Below are 18,232 nucleotides of genomic sequence, written 5' to 3'. Positions count from 1 at the left end.
CTGTATGAGCCCTCTCTAGGTCTCTGCAAAATGGAGGAAATGCAGTAAATGACCTCCGAGATCCCTTCTACAGTTTGACCCTTCCATTCTCCAGGCCTTTTTTTCCTCTTGTATAAAAGAAGGGATTGGACTGCATGATCTCCAAGGACCCTTTCCACTCTAGGTTCCCTAGATATTTGCTCCACTTGATTTTTAAGCCAGTGAGAGAAACTGTTCTGTTGATATCATATATGTTCAAGCAGATGATAGAAAGATGGCAGCTACATTTTCCATTGTGGAGGTTGAGCACTTCTCAGGCTCTACCTTACAAAATTCCTGTCTTTCTCCAAGCCTAGAATTTGGCCCTTTTCCCAACTCTTAGCTTCAAGGAGGGATGAATTGTACATTCACTATTCTTTTGTGGATACTCTGAAATTCCCTTTTGAAAGGCCCAGAGAATACCTCTAGGACAGCAAGGTGTCCTTTCCTCATCTTTTTTTCTTTGGGGCAACTGAATAGAAGGAAATAGAAAATAAGCTTTAGAGTTATTTAGAGTTATTCTTCAGGAGAAGCATTCTCAAAGAGGCTTCTATTCCCAGTCGAAGTTTGTTCAGTTAAGACTGGGAAGCCTCCATCCTTCTCTTGAGCCTTCTAATAAGAGCACCTAGCAGGTATGTCTTAAGGAAAGTTGAATTGGGGTGGAGGGTGAAGATTAGAAGTTGAGGGAAGGGCCCAGATCAGAACTGTGAGAGACAGGAGCCCTAATTAGGAAGGAAAAACTTCACTGTCAGTTATTAGCAGGGATGCCTGTCCTCCACCACCTTTGCCTAAGCAGTCTGTCACTGTGTAACCTTCTGCTGCTTGCCTCCTGCCCCCGAATAAAGCTGGAGGGTGTCCAGAATAGTAACTGTCTTCAAGTGGTCTATTGCACCGTAATTCTGTTCCTTTATTTCCCACTGCCTAAAAAAGTAACCTGGCCTTTGGTGTAGTGGAAAGGCTGTTGGGTTTCAAGTTCAGGTGGTACTGTTGCTTATTTGTGTAACTTAGGAAAAGACCCTCCCCATTCTAGGCCTCAGGTCACTGTTCTATATAATGCAAGGCTTGCAGGAAGACCCCCTCCCAATTTGAAAAAATGATGAGACTGAGATCTAAGTAGACCCATTAACAGGCGCTAGAACATGACACTAAGCCAGGAGTAGACCTGGGATTGATTGATTGATTAATGATTAAATTAAATGTGAATTTGATATATAAAATCATAGTTGCATACTGTATAAAATGATGCCTCCAAACTTGAGTATTTTACCTGCCTCCTGAGAAATCTTATGCTATTCCTTTTCCCTGATTTAAATCAAACATACTAAAACACATTCCGCTTTTTTCTTTTTTTGTACTAAATACTGATGACTCTCTTCTTTACTTTGAAGTGATAGAGCTCATGAATCCATCTTCTGGGATTACTAATTGGCATGCTATCATTTCCTGTCGTCATTTCCCAGTGTATTTTTTAATATTTATATTTTATGTTGTATCCCAAAACTAACCCTCCTTTCTCCTTTCTGGGAGATGAGCTGTATCCTTATGAATAAGATTTGTGTATCCAGGATGCTATCTTCTAACGGCCCCAGTTCCATCAGAATGTGTGCCTGTCAGAATGATAGCAGGCCAGTCAGTCTTAATTTTTCTCCTCTAGTAATCAAAGATCACTTACTAAATCCAGCAAAGATTTTTTTTAAAAGCTCTCATAGAAGTACTATGGCCCTAACTTGAGAGTCATAATGAAATGACTCTTGAAACTGATATGGGAATTATTTCCATATTCTTTGGCTGTTAGACTCTTTCTTATACAAACAGACTTTCACAGCGTGGACCAGAGAAAGTAGTGGAAGAGCATTCTTTTAAAACATACAGCATAACCTTTTTTTCTTTTCATAGCATTAATCTTATCACTGGTCATTTAGAGGAACCCATGCCAAACCCCATAGATGAAATGACAGAAGAGCAAAAGGAATACGAGGCCATGAAACTTGTCAACATGCTTGATAAACTTTCCAGGTATTGTATTCCCGTCTGGGTTTGCTTGGGGTTGTTTTTTGTTTTGGGTTTTTTTTTTTTTAATTCATCTATTTCTTTGTCTCTCCTTGAGAGCGCCCTTAGGATTCCAAAAGTCTTCCATGACGAATGGGAACTAGGTGACCATGTCTTTCACAGCCCTTGTGGCTTTTCATACCTACTATTGCTTGATCCAGACTAATCCAACAAGCATTTATTAAGCCCCTGCTGTGTGCATTGGTTTTCTAAAGAAAAATGAAAAACAGCCCCTGCCCTCAAGGTGCTTACATTCTACATTGTGGGTACACCCTACATAAATAGACAAGCATATACATAAAGAGATCTTCACCTTTTTTTGTGTCCTAGAGCCCTTGGGCAGTCAGTCTGTGGAAGCCTAGGGACCTCTTCTCAGGATCATGTTTTTAAATGCATAAAATAAAATACATAGGAATATGAAGGAAGCCAATGATGTTAAAGTAAAGATGCCATTTTTTCCCATCCAAGCTCACAGATTCCCTCCGCCACCCTCCCCCTCGCCCCCAAGTTAAAAACCCCTGATTTATGTGACTGTTGGAAAAAGAGGGAGAGAGCACAAGTAAATATGGAAAATCGGATACGGCTTCCCACTCTCCGCCTATGGTGGATGTGCCTTCTTGCCGTTTTAATTTGGTAGGTGAAGGCGGCCACTGGCTTAATGGAGCATTCACTGATCTGAGCCTGTCAGTCTTCAGAAGGGGCCAAATGTTGGAACCAATGCATTTGCCAATCATTAGTAGTTCCCCTCCCCCCCCCAATCATAACGTTTGATTTTCATTTTTGACGTCTGATATTAGGCTCTGACCATTAGAGGATCTTATTCCTCTGATACTTGAGGGTTCTCAGGTTTTATCGGCACTTTCTCCACCGGTGCCGATTGTAGCTGTTCTGTGCTTCGGTAAATAGCTTTTGTGAGTTGCCGTGGCCAGAGAAATCCTCGCCCTGGTGGGCAGCTTTGTGGTGATGAGCCTCTCCCACCCTAGTGAGGCTAGTCTGCCAGGGTCAGACATAGTCACCTTGCTTGTGACGCGATGCCTTCCCACCTTAGTGTAGGACTGTCCAGAGGCTGTGCTGGGGGAGCCTAGCCTTGGAGGCTCCAGAGTCATCGTGAGGGTTTCCATGGGTCAGTCGCCCTGACAGCGCCACAACTCAGAACCAGTGCCAGGGCCAGTGGGCACCAGGCCACAGGCATCATCACTAGGTTGGTGCTGTGAAGTTGAGGATGTTAGATTAAAGGCATAAGGGTCTGTATAGATTAGTACTAGGGGAAGCCCTCTGCTGGCTCATTGTGGGGTCCATATTTAATCTACTTTGGATAGTTTTCATCAGCTGCCCTCGGAACTAAGAGATAAACAATGGGAAAAATAGGCATGATCATTCATTTGGTGGGACCAGCTGCAGGGGATGTTGTATGGAAAGACCACAAAGGCTGAAGTCATTCCTCATGAACTAGGTGTCTCTGCTGTATTCCTTGAGTTTAGAGGTCATCAGTGTTGGTGCTATGAAAAAGAGAATTGTAGGGGCAGAAGGATTGAAAGCTTGAGTAGGATGGAGTTTTTGCTTAGCTAATGATAAGCCCCCCTGGCTGTTTCACTCTGGTGTCTTTCTCCCAAGGTGTTCCGAGTACATCATCGTCACTTTCATGGGACTAGCAGAACAGGTCGTCCCTTTTAGCCAGCTGTAGCTGCCGCCATCTTGGTTCTGTAGATGGGGAAGGGAAGCATAGAAAGGTTGGATTCTGCTGTGATGTTGTGCCTTCTGGGGACCCTGAGCATTTGCTAAAGCACTGACCAAAGAACTGGCCAAGATGATTATGACCAACCCCTGTGGGCTCTGCACAGAGGGAGTTATTGATCCCGCCTCTTGCTTAAAGATCTGGGACTCCAAGCTGGAAGGAGCAAGACTTGGCAATAGGCAATGGCATTTTTCTTCCTAGGTCCAGGTGCCGCCCTCGCCCTCAGTGAAGCTGATAATATAACCTTCTCATTCTCCATTGAGGCCCCAGGGTTTTGCAGAAAGTAAGGCCTGTGCTTACACTCCTCACCTTGCACCATGTGCCTTACAAATTATAACTTTCTTCGTGCCAAGGTGATTTAAGACATAGGAGGGCGGGCAAAGCACAAGGGCCAGGCAGGCCTGAGAGCCAGCGATGTAACTTGCATTCCCTAAATCTCAGCACACCAAGAATGCCACATACATACTCCGTGGATTATGTAGTATGTGATGGTGAAAGTCCTAAGACTGGCTGATGCCCCCATTTGAAGATCTTACTGTTCCCCTGTAAAACATCCTAGACAGGTTGGAGATGAGAGGCCCTTACAGGTTTGCTTTGTGGAGGGGAGGGGGAACTATTTCTCTTCCTACAGACTCTCATCCAATGAATGGCTCCTTTGATCCTTGGTGTGCGTGCCTCTTATTAGACAGACTTACAATCGCTCTCCTTAAGCATCTCCAGGCCTGAGGTAGCAAACCAAGACACTAGATGCTTTCTCTCTCAGCAAAGGGAGCCCAGGTGGTAGAGGGAGGGGAGGCCTTCTGTCTCTCTAACTCATCTTGCCCTTCCCAAAGTCGAGGAGATGAAAAGCTCCCCTGCAACGCTAGCAGGCGCAGGGTTTGCTTGGGGTGACAGCCAAGCCAGTGTGGCTAATCCAATTGCATTTGCCTTGACTACAGCCCCTAATGCCCCTTACTGCCTACCCCCTGCAAAAAAAAAAAAAATGGTGGGACCGATGGGCTTCCAGAGTAAATAGACCAAAAGGAAAGCCCTGTTGGCCTGTCTGGGGGTTTCTTAAAGTGGTTTCTTTTTACCCCCTTTCTTTTTCATCTTAAAAGCCCTCCACCAGTCCATTGGCCCAGCCACCAGGTACCATTTGGCCTGGCAACAATAATGTTCCCCCTGGTACTGCTGTTGCCTTCCATTTTTGCATTCGTTTTGGGTCAGTGAATGTTGTACATGCCACTATTGGAGATGTCAATCCCAGGGCCTCACACGTCAATGCTTAACCCAGTAGAATGTAGGCTCCTCAAAGGCAGGGCCTGTTTTAATTTGGCCTTTATAGTCCTAGTGTCTGGCACAGTGCCTGGAACACAGCAGGCACTTAATAAATGCTTCAATCATTGGATTAAAACAAACCCAATTACAAAAAAAAAAAGGACAGACATTTATTAGGCACCTTCTGTGTGCAGAACACTGTCCTGGGGACTAGAGGAGCTACAAAATTAAGTCAAGGCGGACTTCTTGACATATTGCACCGTCAAAATCTTTGGTCCAAAACGCCCATCCCCCCCAACAGTTGTTGGATTTCTGTTCCTGCCTCCCCCCCATCCTGACCCTCAGTCAGCTATGGGAGCTCTTCGGCCAGGCACCTCACTGCATTTGGGCGGCGGCTTCCTCCACTGAAGATGCTACCTGGGTATCTAGCGTCCCCTCCCTGCCCTCCCAGGATTCCTCCAGAAACACCCCTCCTCCTTACGCGTGGGTCAAATACTTATTGAGGGTTGTATGGGTGGATCTTCAGCATTTGATTCTTTCAGTAAAACCTATCCTTTCTGTTGAAAACAGATGCTCTCTCCACTATATCACGCTGGACTCTGACGGCCTGGGTTCGTATCCCAGCTCTGACACTGACTAGCTGTGTGAATTTTGGGCAAGTTTCTCCATCTTTCTGAGGTTCAGTTTCCAACTCTGTGAAAAAGCAGTGGCCATGTTGAGACTCAAAGATGGGGCAGCAACCACTTCCCAGGTGCATGTAGAAACGCCCGCTCCTCCCCATCCCCCGCCCCCTAGTGGTGGTCAGCATCCTTTACTTCATGGAACCCCCATCTAGGCTCTAGGATTATGAACAGCCAGTGACACCAGAGCAGGCCAGGAGCACGTGAGACTTTGTAAACGAGCCTTGCACAAGTTCAGAAGGGGACACAGGCGGGAAGGGCAGAGTTGGCGCTAGCTTTTAAAATTTGATGGTAGATTCACGGTTTCACAGGCAAGCCTCTTTTTCTCGTCTGTATACGGAAACGTCCATGTTAATTGACTGTAAGGTTCATGTTAAAAACTTTTATTTAAACGTAAAATAATATAAATGATTATAATATTTGTAGCAACTTTTTCAAAATTTAAAACTAGATTTTAAAGAGAAGGCTAGTTATAGTCTAAGTCATTTTATTCTGTTTGGGAGAGACACAGAGATTGCTGGGAAGGAGAAACTGGTCTTTGCATGTCATTAGTTTGAAATCCATAACCTCTCCTTAGAATGTGAGCTCTTTGGAGAACAGAAATTGCTTCGTCCTTCGCCTTTGCATCCCCACCCCCTACCTACACAGTGCCTGGCACCTAGTGGGCACTTAATAAAGACTTGTTGGTTTAGCAATTGATTTCTACCAATCAGTGGTCTCTAAATTACCTCCTCGGACTAATGAGGGGATACGACTAGAGGATCTCAGAGAGAGTGTGTGTGGTGGAAAGGGCATTGGAATGAGAATCAGGAAGCCTGGGCCCTCTGGTCCTGGCCCTGCCGCTAACCTCCTCTAGGATGTCAGGCATCCCTCGTCCGTGAGTGTCAAACGAGGGCTTTGGACGGGGCGACCTTGAAGGTCTCCACCAAGCCAGATGCCGCCACAGCCCGGTAAGTCGGATGCCCCGGGCCCTGTGTGCTGCCCCCCAACACCCCTTCCCATGCAGCTCTGGAGCAGCCCTGGCTGCCGTGAGCTCTGATCTCAGGCCTCCACTGGAAGAGCTCTCTCAGCAGGAGAGAAACGTCAAAAGAAGACCTTCTTTGCTGGATGTTTGCTCGCTTGGTTTGCTTTCCCTCTGCAGCACCTAAGTCTCCCCCACCAGGGTAAGAGCGTGGTCAGTCGGGACGGCCAATGCCTTATTCCCAGGTGCCAGTGGGCATGCTGGTGTTTCTTTCTTCCCTTTTCATTTGTCCTGTGTTTTTTTTGATGTCGTTACATCCCAGTCATGTCTGTATCCCCACCTCCCTCTAGATGACCCCTTTTCCCTGAGCATGTGTTTGCATTTCTCTGCTCACTTCCCAGCACGCAGAGCCAGGCTCCAAGGACGCCCCAAACCGAAGAAATGAGGCTTCGCTTGGCAGCGATTGTGGGCTTTTGAAAGGCAGTGCTGTCCGTGCTAGGGGTGGCTGGCCCCACCACGCTGGAGCGCTCTCAGATGGCACCAGGAAACAGATGGTGTGTCTGTCACCTGAGGACCAGGCTGGCTGCATTTGGAGGGTCCCGGCCTCCGAAGTGGGGCCACCGGGCCGTGGCATCAGCAGCTCCTCAAGAGGAGGAATGGTAGTCTTGGTTTGTGGTAGGATGATTCACCCTGGAAGAAGAAGAAAAAGGCTCGTGTTTGAAGAATAGTTGTGTTCCTAGAACACATGCTAACTGATGGTCGGGGAAGAGAGCCAAAGCCTGGAAAGGGAAACTGGTCTGGGATTTAAAGCCTTCTACAGAAAATCTCAATGCATGCCTCTGGGAGCTGCAGGTGTCTCTCCTCTCTCTGTCTCTGCCTCTCTGTGTCTCTGTGCCCTCTTCCTCTCCTTCCTCTCCTTCCCCCTCCCCATCTCTCTCCATCCTCCTCCCTCACACCCCCTTCTCTCTCTGTCTCTGTCTCTGGAGCCATCTGTGCTTGGGGGCCACAGCCATGAGAAATCTCTCCCGATCCCCTCGGCTCCTGGTGTTTCCTCCTCCTGGGATGGCAGGATCATTGATTTAGAACAGAAGGAACCCCGGAGGACCTTGCCTCCCAGCCCCTCACTTTTTATGTGAGGAAATGGAAGTGCACAGAGGGCCAATGACTTGTCCAGGGTCCACCCGTTACTAAGTGTCTGAGGTGGGATTTTCAGCCAAGTAGATGACTCTGTTTGCGTGTTGTATCCCCTGCAGGAGAAAGTCTCTCCTTGAAGGCAGGCACCATTTTGATTTCATATTCCTAGCACATATTAGGCACTTAATACTTACACATAGGCAGTAGCACATAGTAGGCACCTAATAAATGCATATCTGATTTGATTGGAAAACCAGGTCATGGTGCCCAGGCCCAAGTAACTGTCGGAACACTACCTCATGGACTGCTGACCTCTACAAAACCTGAAGTAGCCACATGGGGTTCTTTCTTTCTCTGTGGGAATGGGACAAGAAAAGCAGGGCCCCCATTGCTGCTGACCGCCTCAAGTCTCAGAGTTGGCAGAGTTCTTTCTGTGAATCTGTAAATGTGGGTATTTCGGGCATTTATTTTAAAAGGGCCCCTGGGACTCAACTCTCAAAATAAGATCATCGTTCTCAAACTTGGAATTTCAACCAATGCGTTTACAGCACCATGCCTCTTCAATTCAACGGAGGCCTCCTTTTTTGTGGGGCATTGTTGAAAAGAGACTTGGCATTAATTACAATGTTTTATTTATATACTAACTTCTCCCTCCCATCTTACAAATGTTAGGAAGAATTAAATATTAAATGCCTAATTTAAAAATGTCAGGGCTCTTTTTCCAAGCCAACCTTATATTAATAGCAAGAATCCCATTGCCAATGAAATGATTCCCAATTATCCCAGCTCAGGTTTTGTTAGACATTGAACAGAAGTCAACAAAACAAGTATGTAACCGAACCTGGCTAAATAGCAGCTACGCTCATTAAAAACCCAGAATTAATCAGGGGATGATTGAAGGAAGCGGTGGCACGGTCGAGTTTTCTCTACCCCCCCCCCTTTTCTTCTTTTCTAATCATAGAACAAAAATCATGTTACATAAAAGGATCGGAACTATTCTTCAGCACTCAATTAGAGGGAGGTGAATAGGTCCCTAACATGCTTCTTTGTCAAAAGAGCAGGCTGGTGTTTGTATGACTGCCGGCTCGTTACGGCCCCCGTCATTAAGTCCGCGTGTGTCAGCCTTGCCCTGGCGTTCACGGCGGCACAGACAAGAAAGGAGTCCCCCCCTCAAAAACAGGGGAGTGGGCTGAGAGTCATGATCAAGCTAAATGGTGAGCTCGAGTCTAAGACTTGTGTAGGTAAATTCAAAGTGGACTCTCAGGAGACCTGTAAGTGGGGACCAGGAATGCATTTTACCAGCCACTTCATTGTGTCCTGTTTCCTAACAAGTGTGCTTGAACCACCTGTTTTGTTTGTGATGCAGAAAACACAGGCTGCGGGCGAGGGTGTGCTCTGGCTCCCTGGTTAAGGGAGGTGTTTGATCAGCGTGGCTGGTGGATGGACGGGGTCTGGGGGTACAAACTATAGCCCATTGTACTTGAGACCTCAGACTGCGCTGGATGGGCCAGGGGCCCGTGTTGATTTCTAGGGAGGTGATGGAAAGTTAAAATAATTTCAAATGAATAGTGGACAAATGATGCCTTACCGTTCTCCTCTCCCACCATCGATCTTAAGTACGTGTGTCAGAGGAGACTAGAAACCTCCAGGATTAGCGGAAGCTGGGGGACAGACCGTGCCAAAGGATCGTAGCATTCTAGAGTCAGAGCTCAAAGGGACCTTAGCAGCCGTCAAGAAAATGCACCTGTCGAAATCTGAGGGCAGAAAACAAAAAAGCATGGGGCAGGTTCCCCTTTGTCACCTGCCCTGAGATTACCAGTAAAACATTTAGTGAGTTCTTCCAATCATGCCTGAGAGGGAACATTTTGGAACAAGTAGGTTGAATCCCTGATTCTGCCACTTACTACCGAGATGTGGCTTCAGGCAAGTCCCATAACTTCTCTTGGTCTCAGTTTCCTCATCTGTAAAATGAGGGTGTTGGACTGGATGACTGCTAAGGCTTATTTCCTCCAAGGTAGTCACCATATGGCTGCCTTCTGGGCCCAGCCCAATAAAGGACACGTTCCTGATTGTATGTATAGTCACATAAAATATCTGAACAATTGTACGTTTTTGGCCTATAGTGTCTGTGGTTTCAATCTTCCTTGGCCAGGTGAGATGCAAGGAGTGATTCTCCGTAATGGCACCCAAATGGTAGACATTTACTTTGTGGTTAATTAATAAAGGCAAGGGGAACTTTCCCCTTAACTTTTGGTTAAGATGAATTAGATGGGACAGAGTTGTTAATATGTGAAAACCTTAATCCTAAGAAGACTGCATTTTACCGTGATAGCAGTAGCCAGTTACCCTTATCAGATGCCCCATCCCAGTAATTAAAAACTCCTCAGGTAATGTGTTTTATCTGCTTGCCCAGGAGGGGGAGGTCTTTATAGCGAACCCCCTTGCTCATCATCTGGGAGTGAACTCAGAGCTTCACCTGGTCACTCACTGCAGTTTTACATGGATCCATATTGGCTTTAGCCATCTGCTGGCCATTTTTGCAAAACATGACTCTGTTTTTCATTAGACTGTTGAACATAGGCAGAATTCTTTTATTCCTGGGGATTGGTGTGTCCCAATGGAGGAAATTGGGCTTGGGGTCTGGAGTTTTTAATGTCCCACAAACATAGCCACATACCATATGAATATTTGTGCCTAATAACAGTGCATTGCTGATATTAACCACACAGTGAATATTAAGTGCCTTCTATGTGCTGGGCCCTGGGATATAAATATTCAAGTGAGGCAGTTCCTGCCCCAAGAAGCATCTACTAGGGAGGCACACATGTTCACAAATGAATCAACTGTAGGAGAGGGATAAGGCCTAGACTTGGAGTTTCATTGGTATAAGGGAATTCCCAGGTGAGGAAACTCCCTCTACCAATGCAGGTTGGCACCTTCTCCGCAACGTGTAGTCTTGGTTGCCTATAGCAGTGAGAAGGGTCACAGCCAGGGTGTATCAGAGGGTCTTCCTTGCTTTGAGACCAGCTCTCCCACCCCTACACCAAGCTACCTGGGCCTTTGGGTGCAGCATCTACACAAAGTAATTGCAGAGTAATCTTCAGAGAATGGATGCTGACAATGTGAGGAATCAGGAGAAGGCCTCTCCAAAGACATGGCCCTGGAGCAGCCCTTAGAAGGGGTTCCAAAAGAAGGAGGGCATGCCCGGCATAGGGTATGGCCTGAGCAAAAGCACCAGTGCATGCTACAGGATAGGGACCAACCAGGGCTGACCTCCAAGCTATTTGGTTGGAGTGTAGAACGAGGGAAGGGAAGTCATGTGACGTCTGTCTGGAAGGATAGACTGGGGCCATATTGGAAAGGATGCCCAATGCCAGACAAAATGTTGTTATCCGAGAGGCAAGAGGGAGCCCCCGAACTTTCTTGAATAATGGAGTGACAGTCAGACAGTCATTCAAGTACTTTAGGAAAATAATAACAACTAGCATTCATATAGTACTTCAAGGTTTGTGAAACACCTTACAGATATCTCATTTTTACCTCACAACTATGGGAAACAGGTGCTATTTTTGTCTCCATTTTATAGATGGTGAACTGAGGCAGGTAGAGGTAAAATGACTTGTTCAAGGTCACTTATCTAATCTCTGGGGTATGATTTGAATTTGGGTCTTCCAGACTCCGGCTGCAACCCTAACAGTTGCATCGACTCACTGGCTGTCACTTTAATGACAACATGGAGTATAATATGGAATAGGGAGAGACTTCAGCTGAAAGTCTATTGCAGTAGTCCAGGCGAGAGGCAATGAGGGCCTGAGCTAGAGTGGTCACAGTGTGAGCAGAGCATGGTGGTGGGAGAACTGTTGGGGGAGGTAGGACAGGCAGCATCTGGCAACTGACTGGATTTGGTGAAGAGGGCATAGTGAGTGTGAATGAAGAATCAAGCCCGAGTGACCAGAAGAAGAGGGGTGCCCTTGGCAGAAACAGGGATGACTGGAGGAGGGCTAGCTTGCAGAGTGGATGATGAATTCTGTTTTGGACGTGTTGGGTTTGGGATGGCTGTGGGATATCTGAGTTGGAGATGTCCCGCAGGTTGTTGGAGATGTGGAGTTCAGGAGAGAGATCAGTGCTGAATGTGTCGATTCAGCAGCCACTGCCACTGAGGTAGTGGCCAAATCCATGAAAGACGAAAAGATCACCAAGAGAGTGTAGCATGAGAAAAGAAGGCCCACGACGGAGTGCTTGGGCATACTCGTGGGTAGAAGAATCATCACAATGATTCTTCAAAGAGCCTGAGAAGGATCAGTCCAGCAGGGAGGAGGGCAACCGTGAAAGCAACAGAACAGTGTCATGAAAACCCAGGGAAGAGAAGACATCCAGAAGATGCTGCGGAGAGGTGCAGAAGGATGAAGCCTGAGAAGGACAGTGCCCACCATGATGCAATCATGACCTCTCAAATGATTGCAGCTTTCAGACTCACCTGAACAAGAATCCCCACTATGACAGACATCAGAAGCGGGCATCCAGTCTTTGGCCCCATCTCCTGCCTCGTCCCTTTGGCCTAACCCAGGAATCTTGTTTTGAGGAGTTTTAAAATATTCCATCTGGTTGGAGCCTTTAACCTAGCTGGAGTTTTTGCCATTGGTTTTCAGACTTATCAAATCAGCCTCTGGGTGGTGGCTGTGGGCGACTGCCTTGTGACATTTCTGTTGGTATATCTGACAGCTGACAAGCTGTTCTTAACTTGTCCGTGTACTGTGCTCCTGCTGTTTCTGCAACACACCGTTCCACTGTCCATTGCTTAGCCAAGTCAGAACCCTCCTCTTTTGTCCAATCTCAAGACAAAGCACAGCTGGGCCGAGTGAGGTTTCTAAGCAAGGTTTTTCCCTTCCACTCTAAATCTTTCCCCTTCATTTCAGCTGCTACCATGTACTTTCTGATTATAGACATGGTTTTTGTTTGTTTGATTGGTTTTTTGGTTTGGTTTTGAGGGTTTGGGGGGACTTTTTGGTTTGGTTTTGCTTTGTATTTTTTGTATGGGTTTTTTGTTGTTTTTTTGGGGTTTTTTGTTTGTTTTTTTGGCTGGGAGTTTAGCAGCTTCCAAGCATTTTAAGGGAATTGTAGAAAGTGCTGCTGATTATCTTAGTAGGGAAAGGATCTGAATTGGTTAGCTCAGCACTCTCTTTGCCATAATCTCCGTGTAATAAATAAGAGCATATGAAAGGATTAAATAAATCTTTCCTAATACTTTTTGATTGGCTTAATCAATAATTAATCATCTTTAGATGAGGCTGTAACTTGTGGAGTAGATATAATTGGATTAGCCATGGAGAGGCCACTGGGGAGCTTTGAAGAGATTAAAATGGCTGTCAATCCCATAATTAAACTGCCACAAATAAAAGCAATCTTGTTTAAAAAAAAAAAAAAAGAGGAGGAGGAGGGTGAAAAGACCCAGTGAGCAGGGGGAAGGGGGCCAATTCGACATCAAGCAACAGGTACTTCAGCACCACAAGAGACTGGACAGAGGGAAATGCTGATGTATTTCCCTAAATGAATGAATGTTTCTGTTGGCCCCACTTAATGGCATGCCTGGTTCATGGGGAACAGGTGAAACTTTAACAGCTCCCCCAGCTTCTCCCGTACCCCAGAACAAAACAGAGCCACAAAAGGGAAAATGGAGATGGCTTTTTACTTAAAATAGAAGAGACCTGCCCCTTGTCCAGAGCCCATTTAGGCCCTGACTTTTCATGCCTTTTAATTGGCTTAGTAGGTTTGGCCTCTGTGAATGAAGCCTTTTATCTCCCTCCCTTTTGCCCCCCTTCCTGCACCCCTTTCATCTTTCTTGTTCCAAACGCACAGAGAAAGCTTCAGGAAAACGCTTTGGTTTTAAAGACTTTTTTTTTTTTTAAAGGATGTGGATTTGGGGGGGAGTTGGGGTGGGCGGCTGTGTGTGTGTGTGTGTGCGCGCGTGCATGCGCGTGCACCCACCCGAAAGCAAGCAGGAGATGCTGGTGAATACTCTCCCCCCTCTTCTCTCTCCTTTTCTCCAGAGAGGAGGTGATTAAACCAATGGGGGTGAGGCCGGATGGGACAATGGCTCCTTTGGAGGAGACCCTCTGCCAGTACCACGCCACCGCCACCGCCACCGAGGAGAACGGCTCTGACTCCGACTGAAAGAATCACCTGCTCCACTCTCAACATCGCTTTCATCAGCATCTGTCTCTGTAGCCCCAGGGGGAGTCTTTTCTCTCTGACATCTAGGCCCTTGCTTTGGCTGGAAGCGCATCAACTGGTTTACTTCTTCAACGTCCGGAACACTGAAAGGGGTGATTCTGTGGGGTTTGCAATATTGAAACTGAGGCATTGGTACGGAATATCAATGGGGTGCAGTTCACCCAAGGGCTGGGGGGAGGGGTGAGGGGAAGTGGGGTTGATGTTTCACCAGGATGGGACTGATGGGCCACCTCAGAACACTGGGGCTGCCAGTGCCCCTAGTCAGAAAGGATGGCGGCATCCATCCGCTCAGTTGGACCAGTGCCCCCTTCCATGCTCCTCCGAAAGATGGCACCGTGTTCCGTGTGTTAGATCGTGCCTGATGAGGTAAAGCCAGAGCAGCTGCTTCCTGACCCCAGTATCATCTCACCACTTATCACGTCTCAACTATATTTAAATTTATCATATGAATATATATGTATACACACACATGCACGCAATTGCACAGAGGCCGCCCCCAGCCTGCATTCTTCTTGAAGCCCATTGTCTGTAACTCAGAATGCAATTTCCCATAGACGGGTCATTATGCATGGTGGTTAGGTTCCTAGATCAGCCTAAAAAAAAAAAACCAACCCTATTTAATTCCCCAGCTCTATTTAACCTACAGCGTCCCTGATGTATTGTACATAATAATAGAATAGTTTCTAGCTGATATTGCCCCTATGGGGAATGTGCATTCTGAGTTCCGAATCAGACGGCCTCAGATACTGGTCCATCACCCCGGCAGTGGCTGCAGGGCTAGGGTCTCCAGCAATGACAGCTGCTTGGGGGTGGGGGGCATAGGGGAGACCAACTTTGGTGGCTGAGAAAGCCAAGGGCTTAGGCCCAAGTGGTGTCTTTGTCCGTTGGGGGCCGCCTTTCTGTGTGTCTATGTGTCTCTAGAGATCTGTTCATTACCGTACATAATCAGGTTGTTAATGGTAACTTTATACATTTAAAAAAACAAAAACAAAAAGTAAGACCACACAATTGTTGGTTACTGCTCATTTTATTAGGGATGTTCATTTTTATTTTTAGAGCGTGTCAGGATTTTAGGACCGAAGGGTAGAAAAATGAATCATGTCATAGAAAGGGGGACCTACTAGAGTCAAAAGGAGTTTGGTTTCCTTTTTATACATATATAGATAATGTGCTTAACCACTGCCTTTTAAAACTTTAAATTAAATAAAATATTGGGGTTGATTCAGCTTGGCCACTGGTGTGTTTCTTTATGGGTAGGCAGAGTAAATGCTAGTGACGTACACTCCCAAGTTCTTAAATTTGAAAGGGACGTCAGGGGCATGGAGTCCAATCCCCTGCCTCTACACGAATCCCATCTACGGCATCCTGACAGAGGATCTTGTAGTCCCAGCCTGAACCCCTCCAATGACAAAGACCTCCAACTTTATAGGGTAATGTGCTCTGTTCTCAGAATGTTGTCATTGTTAGGAAGTGAAGTCAGGAGTGTGCGTTAACATGACCCCAGGTTGCATCTTACCCTTTTTCTGTAGAAAAAGTGACAGTCACTCTTACTCTACAGTGGTCCCCCATTTTCCCCCTTGCTGAACAGCTCCCCCTTCCTAAGCCTGATATTGGCCTCTAGGGGCATTTACAACTTAAATTAGCTACTACCCAGAGCAGTTGTGCAGGTACCAATGGGAAAATTCTGCCACCACCCCCTAAATCACATCGTGACAGCAATAGACCCCTTTTCCAGAGTGAGCTCTGCATTTGGGTGCAGTGACCAGTAAGTGTCAGCTTCATTTTTCCTTTTCATTTGGGGTGGGACAGAATGGATGGATCATGGTCTGGACCTCAGGCCTCCTTACATTATCTTTTCCTCCCAAACCACCCCTCTTCCAGATTTCCCCGTTTACACCCAGGGCTTCTAGCCACCAGCCTCCTACTGGTCACCCACATTCACTTCAGATCTTTCCCCTTCCCCACCTCACATATCCAGTCAGCTGCCAGACTTTGTCATTTTTACCTTCTGATCAGACTCTGATCACCCATCTCCTGGACTATTACAATGGTCTTCTAACTCATCTCCCAGCTTCTAATTCCTCTCCATTCCAAGCCACAAAAGGATTTCCCTCAAATGCAGTTATTCCCCCATGACCATGTCATTCCCATCCTCAATAAACTCCAAGGTCTCTACTGTTCCCAGGATTAAATAGTTCATTTTGATCTCACCTCTTTTTAATTTCACTTTTTGTGCAATTTTTGTAGTTACACAATTATTAGTACAGTAGTAACAGATATAATTTACCAATGGGCAAATGTATACATATTGGGGAATGCAGCCTCAGAAATATTTTACTGATAAGGATCATCAGTAAAATGAAATGATCAAAAATGTTTAGAGACCATAGGCTTATATCAAAGTGAAATTGACCTCCTTCCTACTCTGCCTGTGGGTTCCAGGTCAGATGCAGTATCAACCTAATGCTATTCCAGCGCTTCAGATATTTGAAGAAAGCCATTGTGTCCCCGCCGGGAGTATTCTCTTTTTCAGGTTAAATCTCCTCAGTTCGTTTACCCATTCCTCATATGGCATGCTGTCAAGACCCATCCCCATCAGAGTGACTCTTCTCTGTGGGAGCTCTAACCTGTAAACATCCTTGTAGCCCACAGGACTCCACACAGGCGTGGTCTGACCTGGGCAAGACAGAATGGAGCTGTTCCTTTGTTCTGAAGGCTGCCATTTTCTGTGAATGCAGCCCTCCTCCTATTTGAGGGGAGAAGAGGGAAGGGCAGGAAGCAGCCCTATAATTCACTTGTATTGAGTTAGCAGCTAAAATCTTGAATTTTACCCACATCTCCAAGCTGGACTTCTGCAGTTAATTTTTTTAAACATGTAACATCCCTAATAAAATAAGCATTTAACTACCTAGTAGGCAGTATACTCGGTGCTAGAGATACAGAGACAGAAGTGAAATGGTTCCTGCCCCCAAGGATCTTAGGGGCAAAAGACATATTAAGGTATTAGTAAATACAAGATAGATGCAAAATAGATTAAAAAATGATGGGGAGATGATGTGGGTGGGATTCATGTGAAGGGGAATCAGGAAAGGTCTGCGGGAGCAGGCAATACTTGAACTAAGGTTTGAATGGAGCCAAGAGTTTCAAGAGGCAGAGAGAAAGCAGGATTCTATTTATTTATCCCTACAAAATTTCAGCTGGTTAGTTCCTGCCCACTGAGATACCTTTCTAGATTCTAACTGTCATCTGGTGCCCTGGCTGTCCCTCCCAGTTATGTGTCATCCTTCAGTTTGCTGAATAAAAAGTCTATGCCTTTATCCAAGTTATAGATGAAAAAATGGAACCCAATGGAGCCAAGGACTCAGAGCCTCTGTGTTACAACAGGTCTCTGGGTAAGAACCCAAGCTGTTAAAACTGGAAAGACCTCTGAGAATGTAAGGTTTGGAGGGGAAGGGGAGTACTATTTTTGTTGTATTCCCAGCACTTGGGACAGTGCCTGTCATACTGTTTCAGTCACATCTGACTAATCATGGCCCCATTTGGGTTTTTCTTGGCAAAGATACTAGAGTGGTTTGTCATTTCCTTCTGTAGCTCATTTTACAGATGAAGAAACTGAGGCAAATAGGGTTAAGTGATCCACCCAGGGTCACACAGCTAGTAAGTGTCTGAGGCCAGATTTGAACTCAGGTCTTCCTGACTCCGGTCCTGATGTTCTGTGCTCCTTAGATGCCCATGTAGTTAGTGCTTAATATAGAAAGTCCATGCTGATGTGGGTAACATGGAAATATTTTGCATGACTTTGCATTGTAATGAGTATCATATTTCTTGCCTTCTCAATAGGTGGGGGAGAAGCTGGAGGGAGGGAGAGGATTTGGAACTGAAAATTTTTTTGAATGAATGTTTGAAAAAAAGGAAAGTCTATCCCGGATCAGATCAGCAGTCCAACCAACCTGGCAGGACTTTCTATTGCTTTTGATTTCTCTTCTTGTACCAAGACAAAGTAGAGTTTGGTAGAACCAAAACCAGACTCATGAAAGGAAGAAAATGTGTTTATTGGATCTGGGATAGACTATAAATAATCTGATGTGCACTCTTCTCCATATCCGCTGAAAGTACATCAATCCATCACCATTTACCATTCAATAAATATTGACTAAGCAAGCAACA

At 46.0% G+C, this 18,232-nt stretch overlaps 1 protein-coding gene across 3 annotated transcripts in view; it reads left to right on the top strand.

The window, feature by feature from the left end:
* RIC8B (RIC8 guanine nucleotide exchange factor B) overlaps positions 1-17,382 on the top strand; it is a 96,934-nt gene extending 79,552 nt beyond the window's left edge. Inside the window, exons 9-11 of one of the 3 annotated variants that reach the window (XM_027871142.1) lie at positions 1,915-2,034; positions 5,630-5,670; positions 13,882-13,975. In XM_027871142.1, the coding sequence (XP_027726943.1) occupies positions 1,915-2,034; positions 5,630-5,670; positions 13,882-13,892 (172 nt within the window). In that variant the 3' untranslated portion in view covers positions 13,893-13,975. Of the gene's footprint in view, positions 1-1,914; positions 2,035-5,629; positions 5,715-13,881 lie in introns of all 3 variants that reach the window. The other 2 variants (XM_027871138.1, XM_027871129.1) reach the window with 2 other exon arrangements.
* Positions 17,383-18,232: the final 850 nt, after the last annotated feature.

The sequence above is a fragment of the Vombatus ursinus genome, unplaced genomic scaffold (assembly GCF_900497805.2).
Source record: "Vombatus ursinus unplaced genomic scaffold, bare-nosed wombat genome assembly UNPS02003292.1, whole genome shotgun sequence".
Lineage (NCBI taxonomy): Eukaryota > Metazoa > Chordata > Mammalia > Diprotodontia > Vombatidae > Vombatus > Vombatus ursinus.
Note: the sequence above shows the minus strand (reverse complement) of the source record. Positions and strands in the feature narration are given on the sequence as shown.